Source organism: Perca flavescens, chromosome 15 (genome assembly GCF_004354835.1).
Source record: "Perca flavescens isolate YP-PL-M2 chromosome 15, PFLA_1.0, whole genome shotgun sequence".
Classification (NCBI taxonomy): domain Eukaryota; kingdom Metazoa; phylum Chordata; class Actinopteri; order Perciformes; family Percidae; genus Perca; species Perca flavescens.
In genome coordinates, this window is record NC_041345.1 from 28,002,139 (window position 1) to 28,014,103 (window position 11,965).

The window sequence follows — 11,965 nt, forward strand, 5'->3', positions numbered from 1 at the left end:
TATGCTGGTGTTTTGCTTGGTGACAAGGGCTATGCATGTCAGCCATTTCTTCTGACTCAATTTGCAGACCCCCAGACAGCAGGACAGCTCACCTATAATTTTGCCCATGCAAGATCAAGGGCCCGCATCGAGATGGCATTTGGCCTTTTGAAGTCCCGTTTCCAGTGCCTTCACCACCTAAGAGTCACCCCAGAGAGGGCCTGTGACATCACGGTTGCCTGCACTGTCCTGCACAACATCGCCTGCCTGAGAAAGGAAAGGGCTCCCAGAGTAGCCTTGGATATGGACTGGGACAATGAAGCAATATTCCCAGACAATGTCAATGGCAGGCTGGTCAGAGACCAATACGTTGCCAATTACTTTTGATTCCTGAGTTATGTATGTTTCATTTGGCTTTTGAAGTGGACATTTGTTTTTGGTATAATTGTATAGTTCTATATACCAAGGAAAAGACACCACAATGTTTTTTGACCTTTTCATTTTTTAGATGTCTCACTTGTCTGCTGCGAGCTTGGGAAAAGAACAAAAAAAGATTAATACATTGTGTTGCTGTCATTCTTAAAGTATGCATTTAAATGATCATTTACTTCTCTCTCTAGTTTCTTGATTTCCAAATCCAGTTTCCTCAAGGTTTGTCTTTTGATTTGCATATCGAGGTCCATTTCCTGCATTTTTCGTTTCTTTAATTGAATTTTTATCTCTGCCAAATCTATTTGTTTCTGTAGGTGTGTTGTGTACAGGGACCTGACTGTTTGGGAACTCTGTAAAACACATATCAGTTATGACTTGGCTGCTGTGAGACTTTCTTAAATACAGCAGGAATTGTGCATGGTGTGAATTTGTTCTTCAGGGTAATACTTACAATGTTGGCAGGCTGAGTGTCGGCCTGCACAGTGTCTGGGTCCTATTAAAAATATATTTGCTATGAGCACCACATCACTATAATCCATTATGTACTAAATAAGTATTTCCACAAGAGTGACATGATACTGTACCTCCTGTCTTCTTGAATCCACTGAAATTGTTTCCTCCTCGTCTTGTGCAGCAGATGTGCCTTCACCCTATACCAGATTCCACAGAATTGTATTGACAAAGGTTTGACAGGGGCCGGGCCTTGGGGGCCATTAAGAATTAATACTCACCGGATCTAGGTCATCATAAAGGGGCTCCAGAAGAGTGATAGTATTGCCAGACACTGCAAGACAATGTCAGACAGTCCACATGATATCTTATAGGCTAAATGGTTTATTATGTTTCATATTCAGGCTACTACAGTATAGGAATAATGTAGCCTACCTTGTATGAAGTGGGCGCTTTCTTTGGGTGAAACAGAGTCGGTGCAGGTCCCACCCTGGATTCCTTCAATTATAGGCCTCCCTTTGTTCAGGTCAAGGGCCACCTCCTCTGCTGGGGTAAATTCTGGGGTAGCTGGGCCACCCCCCGTGCCAGACCTATGTGTCCTTTTTTTACTGCTAAAATCAGTAAAAAGGCGTAGGCCTATACTCTATTTAATCTTCATGCTACATTGACAAGCCAATTAACTTTCGTTGCTGACTTTTAAGGATGATGTGATGTACAACTGTTAATCTCTGCAAATAAAGATTAACTAAATGAATGGTGTTAATACAGCCTAACTGTTTCAGTGCAGTAAATATATATTTTTGGGGCAATAGGCTTACTTACGCATTCAGGCGGTCCGCAATGGTTTGCCACGCTTTTTCTCGCTGTTTTATGACAGCGGCCGTGTTGCCTTTTTTATTAATTATGTCTTCGACTTCCTCATATGTCTCCATTAGAATCTGCTGCTCATTCAGTGTAAAGTATGCACAACGTGTCTTCTCCATTTTGGCACCAGTAAATCTGTGATCGACCTCGCGGTCTTTTGAGGAAAGCCGTGGACGCGCATCTATCTGAATTAGTTCAGCCTGGCTCGACTTAGTCGCTCCTCCTCAGCCTGGCTTGGCCTTCGTGAAACGCACCAAGCCAGGATTCACAGATTAGACTAGGTCAAGCCTCGCTTTATCAGTTATCCTGGATTTAGATATTCTGCTTTTGTGAAACAGGCCCCTGAGTCTTCAACAAGCACAAATACAAATTCCAGAAAAATCCAAAAAACCAAGCAAGTACAAAAAAACGGAAACTAACAGGAGCTGACGCAGACACACAAACTGACATGGACCAGTAGGGCTAGGACGCAAAACGATCTGACAAGAGACAAGGGAAACACAAGGGCTAAATACACTGGGTAATGAGGTAACGAGGGGCAGGTGACACAACAGGCAAAATACATTAGGAGAGACAGGATAATCAACAAAGGCGGGAAAACACAGGAAGTAAAACCGTACAAGACAAGACAGAAAACCAGGACTATCAAAATAAAACAGGAAACATAAATACACAATTCAAACAGGGAACAGAAATATACACAACAAAAAACACAGTCCACAGAATACACAAAACAGGATAAATATACAAAGCAGGGAACAGAAAAATACAGAATAAATACACTAAACAGCAACAGAAATATACAAACTAGTAACTGAAATGTCCATAACCGCAACAATATATTTACCAACGTCATTGACTATAAAGTTGAAAGTGGACTAATCATAAAGGACGTCAGTGATGATCTGCCAGTTTTTGCAAAAATAAATAGCTACACTGAGACCAGGAAAAAAAGATTATACACCATGACCAGACACAGAACCCAAGAAAACATCAAAACATTCAAGGAGGATTTAATGAAATAAGACTGGAGCAACGTGTACGTAGAAAATGTGAATAAAGCCTACGATTCATTTTTCACTGTTGTAACATCTCTTCATGGAAAAAAAGTGCTCTGGTAAAGAAAGAAGTAAAACAGAAGAAAAATGTAGCATATAAATAATTTTTAAAGAACAGAACAGAGCAGAAAACAAATGTAAGATATACAAAAATAAGCTGACCAGAATCATGAGAAGCAATAAAAGAATTACAGTAAACTACCTGAGGACAACAGAAGCAACATAAGAAACACCTGGAAGGTGTTGAATGACATTTTCAAGAATAAAAAAGGCAAAACAGGAGACTATTTTGTGACTAAAACATATCAGCGATTAAGGATATGACCTTAGCTGCAAATTAATTTAATGATTTTTTTAGTTGGAGTTGTGGTCCAGGTTTAGCTGAGAAATAAAATAAAAATATTTATTAATTTAATGATTAAATAAGGTAATGTCTCCAAACTTATCTCAGTTATTACTTGTCTCCTGCTAGTTATACTACAGCACTTACTTTAAAAAAAAAGTTAAATACATTTTTTTTGTTGCATCTCTTTTCGGTGTAATTTGTAGACGGCCCTAAGCACTCGTCTTACTGCTGGCAGCAGCAACAACAGCAGAGAGCAGAAGCCAACAGGCAAGTGTTCATAAACTTCTGGTGTACTTACAAAGTTTCCAATCCATCGTTTTATGAGTACATAACCTATATGTACTAGTGTAGAAGTTTGGTATCATTTCGGGCATTATTAGTGGGGTCATTTACGAGATACAAACGTGGGTCCATTAGCCCCTGGGCTAATAAGCTATTCAGCTGATAACGCTACTCTACGCTAACTCTCATAATGTTTGACCCAGGTAAAAAAAGCTTCTCGGGAGGTGTTTGGCTCAAGGTCATGGTGCAAAGGACCCTAGAGTGAAATGACTCCGAACCATCACTTTAAGTAAAACAAAATTTATATTTTTTGTGAATCGTGCAACAAATTTACACAAAAAAACTTATGATAAATGGCATTGAAATAAAAAAAGGAAAAAGAACTTTCTGGGAGTAATAATCGATGAAAAATTATGTTGGAAGCCACATATACATCATATTAAGGCCAAAATATCCAAATCAATTGCAATACTGTATAAAACCAAATACCTATTAAACCAATGCTCATTGTACATGCTGTATTGTTCCTTCATACTGCGATACATTACTTAGTGTTACATTACTTAACAATTGTAAATACTGTAAAACCCCTTATACACTGTAAAATATTACAGACCCATTTAGTTATGTCCACTTATTTCTTATTTTTAACTGAACAAGCTTATACAAGGATTTTGAACTCAACTTCATGAGTTTTTGAAAGATAAACTTACATTTATTCGTTGGGTTGACTCTTTAAAAAAATGTATGTGTTGATTGAACTAAGGTATGTAAGTTAAGTTATCAACCAATTGCAGTCAGGACTGCAACTGGTTCATTGGATGGCCAATTCCCATGATGCAAGGCGGTAAATAGAGTTGTGTTAAAATTTGCTTAAAAGTTTGCAGTTTGTTCGAAATACAAATGTAACTTTATGAATTCCGTTTATTAAATGTGTGTTTAGAATGTAATGTTTTGTTGCCTGGTAATTGTCATTGTTGTGCTGGTTTACATTTGTAACCATGAGTTAAGTGACTGTTACGTTTGATAAGAAGAGGTGGAGTATTACGGTGTTAGACGTTGAGCAGTAATAGGCTTCCTTCAGCCATTAATCTGCGGCGTGTCACGTCCCTAGCGGCCATTTTATGTCAAGTGATGCAAGATCAGTAGAGAGGCTGCTATTTTGCATGGGGGCCCTGGGGTGGCCCCACCCAAGCACCCACGGTATCTCTGCTATAAATGTGGTTATGTTGTTTTAACGTGAAACTGTAAGTTGAAATAAAGCAGAAAAGTATGTCTGTTATACTAGGCAAGGAAGGTTTCTTGCATTATTAAAGAAAATAAATTATTTGTTTATACTTAAAGTATGAAGTTAAACCAAGTAATAAAAAGTTAAATCAACTAAAAGAACAACTTTAACAAAACTAGAACACTGTAGTTACATCAACCTCATTGACTTTAATTTCTAAGTTGAAACAAAGGCAGTCTTCAAGTTGAGTGAACTTTTTCAAGGCAGCAGGGGAACTTGCAAGTTAAACTAACATGAAATTTATTACAGTGTAGAGCACCAACTAATCCACCTTTCCTCAAACTAAAAGCACTAACATTTTACATTATTGTTGACTTTAAAACTGCACAAATCATGTACAAAGTAAAAGTATAAATAAGTGAAGCATCAAATTGTTGTGTATTACAGGTTCTCATCACATTTCCTGTAACACAACTCCTTATCCCTTGTGCCTCTTAGATACCTCAACACATGTTTAACTGTATTAAAGTGCTGTTCAGTAGGTTCAGTAAAATACTGTGACATTTTGCTTACAACAAAACTCAAATCTGGTCTTGTACAGACAGTCAAATAAATCAGACTACCAACTGCCTCTCTGTATCTTGTAATATCACTCATCAATGCAGCATCATCTGTGTAGTTCAGTTTTTGTTCACAATCTTGCATGTTAAACCTTTCTAGGATTTTCCCAACATACTTTGCTTGTGACATTGTTACACAGTCGTCACTCTGGTTAAAATTGATGCCCCGAAAGAATCTTACTTTGCCCAAGTCCTTCATTTTAAACATTGCTGTAAGCATGTCCTTCGTAACACTCATAGCTTTTTCGTCACTTGCAGCAATTATTAAGTGATCAACCCAAATCACTATGATCACCTTCTCATGTTCTCCTTGCGTTGTGTAAACACAGTGGTCAGCCTGGTTTTGTAGGTACTTGTTTTGTGTTAGATACTCATGTAACAACTTCCAATTTCTGTTTTAGCCTGTGTCTGTTCTGTTTTAATTGTTTTAGCCCATATAATGACCTCTCTAGCTTGCACACCAACTCTCTGTCTGTGTGAATATTTTAACTTGTACTCTTCAGGCTGTTACATGTAAATCTCACAGTCAATGGGTGCATTTAAATAGTCTTCACATCCATTTGGTGTAAAATCAGGTTTTCCTGTGCTGCATTCTGCATTAAAACTCTGACACTAGTCATGTTAGCGGTAGGAGAAAATGTCTCCTCATAATCCACACCTATCGTCTGACTGTACCCCTTTGCAACATATCGAGCCTTGTACTTCTCAGATCCATCAACATTGGGTTTAATAGCGTACACCCATCTACCCCCGACTGCTTTCTTACCCAGGCAAGTCTGTCAGGGTAAATGTGTTGTTCTCTCTAAGTGAATGCATTTCCTCATCCATTGCTCTGACCCACTCTCTTGACTTATCTGAGGTTACAGCTTCTGTAAATGAAACAGGTATGTTACACGTCACTCGATAGCAGTAATCTATGTTACTCTGGACTTGATCAGCCTCCTCCTCAGACGTACATTTAGACACGTTGCACTCTATATCTGTCTGGCCTTCTCCTCTCCCTTCTCCATTGGCTAGACCCAGGCTCACAATTGACCTCAACTGTCTGTGGTTGGTGGTGGCTCCCTTCAAGTTCATGTTCTACTGCAATACCAGTCGTTCTACACCTGACTTGGCTACAAACTTTACCAGTCTGTGCTTCTGCACTTTCTTACTGACAGGAAAGTAGACAATGTATGCTGGACTGTTTTTGTCATACCCGATAAAAACACACTTTTCACACCTTGGATCAAGTTTTCGCTTGTCTCGTTTGTAAACAAAACACTCCGATCCAAACCTTTGCATTCTTGAAAAGTTGGGCCGTCTTCCTGTCATTTGGATTGGTGTCTGCCTTGTGCATTTATTAAAACACTTATTTCTAACCACTGCAGCAGTCTGGACTGCATAAGTCCACAGTTGTTTTGGCAAACCACTTTCGATTAGCATACACCTTGCCATGTCAAATAGTGTGCGACAATTGCGCTCAGCAGTCCCATTTTGGTGAGGAGAGTAGGGTGCTGATGTTTGATGTCTGATGGCATTTTTAATGAGCAATGTCTGGTACCCTTTTCCTGTGAATTCAGTACCATTATCAGATCTGATGCATTTCACCTTGCCATAAGGGGCTGTGTCAGCTAGAAACTTCTCTGTAGCTAGGACTGTGTCACTTTTTTTCTTTAAGAAATACACAAACACTGTACTGGAAAAATCATCAGTAAATGAAAGTGCATATCTGTACCCATCTCTAGACTCTGGGTGAACTGGTCCTACCAAGTCTGTGTGTAATAGCTCTAGAGAGGTTTTAGCTCTCACATCAGGGTCTCTATTTCTGGTCTGGTAATACTTCCCCTGAGTGCACACTTCACACTTCAAACTTTTAATTTTCATACCATCCACAATAATCGCTGTATAGAGGCTTATGATGCGTGGCTTTCCTTTACCTTGATAGTAGTCTCTTAAAATCTCTAGGGCTGCCCGCCTGTCATCGGCGGCCTCACGCATCACCAGCGATAACTTCTGAATGTCATCGTAATTACAGTGCCCCAGTATCTCATGCCATGTCTGCATATCATGACAACCCTTGCATTTATCGTCACATTCATCGTCATCACCATTATTTTTCTGTGTGCAAATAATATAGTCTATCATGTAGGTGAATATGGAACTTGGTACCGTCTTTGTGGATCAGAACATCCTTCCCTTTCTTGAAGATCACGGTCGCGCCGCAGGCAGTAGCTGCTGTCACAGATAAAATGTCTTGTCAGAAGGATGGGATATACAGCGCCTGTCTCAGCGTTGCATTCAGGTGTCTTCCTTTGCTGTCTATCAGACGGACTGCTGCATCGCCTCGGCGCTCTGCCACACCCATGCACCGCGTGCCGTTCGCCACTGTGTCTCGAACCTCTTAAACTTTGCGAGGTCTGTGACAATGTGCGAGGTTGCCCCGCAGTCAACCATCAGGCCGCTCACGTCGACTCGTGCTGCCCCCTCACTCACTCTGAAGGCATACTCCATGTTCTGGTCATCTGTCTCCCCGGAGACCTTACGTGCGTTGTCTTGATTCCGGCGCTGTTCCCGTCTGCAGGTCGTGTCCCAGTGAGCGGTGCTCTTGCAGTGACTGCACCATAGCTTACGCCAGGTGTCCCTTTAGGCCCTCTCAGCTCCCCGGTCACCTGTATCGCCGGGTCTCGCTCTCTGCCGCCGCACCTTCATCACGTTATCATCTGCTGCTGCGGCGCGCATCTTCTCTGTGTCCTCGTAGCTGCGTAACTTTGTTTTAAATTCAGCAAAAGACATCGTCTCATCACGTTGTGTGACATGGATCGCGAATGGTTTAAAAGGACTCTGGCAAACCTTTCAAAACCATCGCTACAAATAGTCCGTCATTTAATGTCTCACCGGCATTTCTTAGCGCTGTGATTGCGGTCTCTGCCCGGATCACGTACTCCGTCACACTTTCACTGTCTGACTTCACAAGTGAAGTCAGTTCGGTATAGAGGCTTATGATGCGTGGCTTTCCTTTACCTTGATAGTAGTCTCTTAAAATCTCTAGGGTGGCCTCATGCATCACCAGCGACAAACTTTTGTCATCCAGAAACTGAACGAGTTCAGCATAGGCCTCAGCATTCTTTCTCTCATCCTCTTGCAGCTCATCTGCATCTTCAGTAGTGGGCTCTGTTAAAATAGTGTCCTTTAACCCTTCCAAACAAAGGTGGCCCAAGAATTTTGCGACTCATAACTCTTTTCATCTCCATCAAGCAGGAGCTGCGACCAGCGGCTACTGTCGTGGCTCGTATCTGCAGCCCATCCACTCATGGTGCTAACAGCATGCTAATCATCACCGGTACACCAGTGGGAACATGCTCTAAAACTGTCTCTGGGTTTCTCTGGGCCCATAACCTGTTGGCAGAGCAGCATGTTACAGTGGCTACTCGTTGTGAACCCCATTTACTTAGCACTGAACATGGAGGAAAAAGGAAGAGACGAGAGACGTTCTGCTGCTTCTCATGGCACTCACACTGCAATTGCAATCAGCTGCGTGCAGGTGGACTTTTATTAACCACGGCCACAGACAGGTGGCTCGTGATGTTCATCACAAATTAAATCACAAATGAAGTTTGCTCAACACTAAATGAAAACACAAATGAACAATCAATAATTGAGAGCAACATTCAACAGTTAGCTAGCTAGCTATTGTTAATGGTCTGAATTTACAATTTGTTTATAGTTATCTTTATAGTTATCGTTCTTGGTGTGGACGGCCCTTTAATCCTTGCAAATGATATGCAAATGAATTTTCTTTTACAGTAATCCACAATTTTAAGAGGCAGTAGTAGTGATTGATGAGTTGCTTTGGTGCTGCAGCTTTTGTACTTTGCATGGTTTAGAGCTACAGTGATTCAGTACTCTGTAATTTTAGCTGAAAAAAACTTTAAAAAGAGGAAGTGTTCCCGGAAGGACTAGCATTGTGCAGCCGTCTGTGAATCGCAATATTATGTTCAGTTTTCTGTCATCTGTTCTATCACTCATAAATGATACAGAGCAGCCTTAGTGTCAGCCATGGGGAGCAAACAACAGAGAAACCTTCACCATTTGGCCATGGGTAAGACAAATATTCCAAAACATGATTTGGAAAGCAGCTTTTTTGTACAGTATAGCAGCTGTATTGTATAGGAATGAAGTCTCTTAACACTTACATTTTTCTGTATGAAGGTCCTACTCTTTAAATAGCAGTAAACAGCTATTTGCTATAAAAAGATATAGCGGTGTCCTGTGCAGAGAATTAATTCACATTCCTTTTGTGTGTGTTGACCATGCGTGCATGTTAGTGCACGTAAGTTCCTCCCTTTAAAACTATTGAGCGGGCAGAAATATATTTCACTAGAAACTGAATTTGAATCATTTACGTTTGAATTGGTTAACTTGAATAACTGCTTTGAAAGATTTAAACTGAATGTCATAATTTGAAATGGAATTCCAATAAACTTTAAACTTGTGAAATATGTAATGTGAAATTGAGTTTAGTTGCTCTAAAACTTACATAAAAGGATTAGGGCCACATAGAAACCATTTATTTAAGTTCTAAGTCAGAACTCAGGATAAATAGTTTCCATGTGGCCCTAATCCTCTTGCGTAGAAACTGTATCTGATCTTCAGAATATTCACATTCAGTTTAATGAGAAACATAATCATTGGTAGACAAAGAGAAGAACTTTGGTCGGTCTATGTTTTGATAGTTTCTTTACTGGATTAAATCCAAATTGGCAGCGGCTGTAGCTACTCTACGCTGGGTCTGAGCTGTGTAACTGCCAACGCCTTGCCGGATCAGTAACCTTCTTTTATCTCTGCACTTTTCAGCTTGTTCAATAAAATGAGCCTTGTCATTTATTTCTCTTCTCTCTATAGTCTGTTTTCTCTTGACTTTAACATCATCTGCTGCAGGTCTGTCAATTCTACGGTGTGATAGATACAATTCTTAGTTTTTCAGTTATTTCTTTTGTAAAATACTTAAATATTGTATATTATGTCTTATGTGTCTGACAGATGGTCAGATCAGATTAGCTGGGTCAACGTGGTGCTCTGGAAGAGTTTAAATCTATTACAACAATGTCTGGGGAACAGTATGTGATGACAACTGGGACTTAAACTATGCTAAGGTGGTGTGCAGAGAGTTGGGCTGTGGTACGGCACTGAGTGCCACTCATTCAGCTTTCTTTGGTAAAGGAACCACACAAATCTCGCTTGATAATGTGGCAGGAAGTGAGAGGTCTCTTGGGACATACAACTGTAAACATAGTGAGGGTGCTAGTTGTCTAGGTGAGCAAACTTTTGGATAAAGTGTTTTAAATAAATGCACCATTTTCTATAGACAGCTCTGTCACTAAGTTGTGGCTTTGGATTTGTGTAAGAGCTGTTCAGATGCAGCGATGAAAAAGAGCTGGTAACCACAGCATGATTTTACAATTGGAAAGTAGAACAAGTGTGAAATGTTGCTAAAATGTCAGAAACGATACTGTAACGTAAGTGAATAAGTTTATTGAAAGTGTTTTACTGGCTGTCTGTGTACGGGATGTAAGCAGGGTCCGAAATTAAAATTCGCCAGTCGCCAAATGTGGGTAAATTTTCCGTTTGGCGAGTAAATGCCAGAGGGCTCTCCGCACAGTAAATGTTTGAAGCAAAATATTTCTGTTTTTCTGTTTTCATTTTGGTGAAGCTGCAGCTACTTACTTCTGATCCTCTACTGTCTGCGGTCATCATCGATATAGATTGAAGTGTCAGTATGTAGCGCTCCACATGCAGGAAAAAAGAGGAGCTTAAAACTCAACTTGCTGGTTCAAAGTTAGGACTAGCAAGTTAATTAGCAGTTAAGAAATGGATTATATAGCCTATTTAAATTTTTGCCTATGCCTGGAAATTTGCATAGATGTGGGTAGGAGTGGCGACCCTTCCACAGGAAAGCAGAAAAAAATGACTGAATTCCGTTTTCGTAGTATTACGCATATGCCTTCACTGTAGCCTATTTTATGTTTACACCACATTGTGCTATTTCATAAATAAGTGTTTTGGCTGGCCTGGATAAGTGCTACTATCTATGGTACTGAAAGGGGGGATTATATTCTTGCATGTTTTATTTTGTTGCACATGATTGCAGAGCCTATGTGTGCGCATGAGTAAGTTGAAGATAAAGTAAAAATATTGATGAGTTAAATAAGAAAAAAAGTATTAAAATGTTCCTACAAATGCCATTACCCCTAACCCTAACTGTTTCTTAAACAGGAAAATATTTGATATATGAATGTATCTTACAACGGAGTGAGTTAGAGCCTACGATTAGTGGCTAAGGGCTACCGGTCACTAGCAAATGCTAATTAGCACACCTAGCAAACACCACTGCTAACTCCGTAGCAGCAGGAGGCGCAAATCAAGAGTCCGGTCTCCATGGCGGGAGGGACCAGTGTTGCATCACCGAAGTGTTACGCCCACTATTCAAAATGGCGGCTCAGAACCCCAACCTTCCGCAAACTTTATTTATGTCTTAAAGCTTGTTGAATTTATGAGCCTTACCATTTTTTTCTCTTTCTCTCTATAGTCTATTTCCTCTTGAGTTCAACTACACCTGCTACAGGTCAGTCATGTCTGTGGTGTAATGCATACAATCCTTTTAGTTTTCAGTTTTTGCAAAATACTTAAATATTGTATGTAATTTCTTATCTTGTGTCTGACAGAT

At 40.2% G+C, this 11,965-nt stretch overlaps 1 protein-coding gene across 1 annotated transcript; it reads right to left on the reverse strand.

Moving 5' to 3' along the window:
• LOC114570208 (uncharacterized) lies at nucleotides 1–7,752 on the reverse strand. Its single transcript, XM_028600463.1, has 5 exons — nucleotides 7,570–7,752; nucleotides 1,297–1,504; nucleotides 1,143–1,195; nucleotides 996–1,061; nucleotides 1–904 (listed from the first exon to the last, which is right to left on the reverse strand). The coding sequence occupies exons 1-5, from the start codon at nucleotides 7,750–7,752 to the stop codon at nucleotides 776–778; spliced, it is 639 nt and encodes a 212-aa protein (XP_028456264.1). The 3' UTR covers nucleotides 1–775.
• Nucleotides 7,753–11,965: the final 4,213 nt, after the last annotated feature.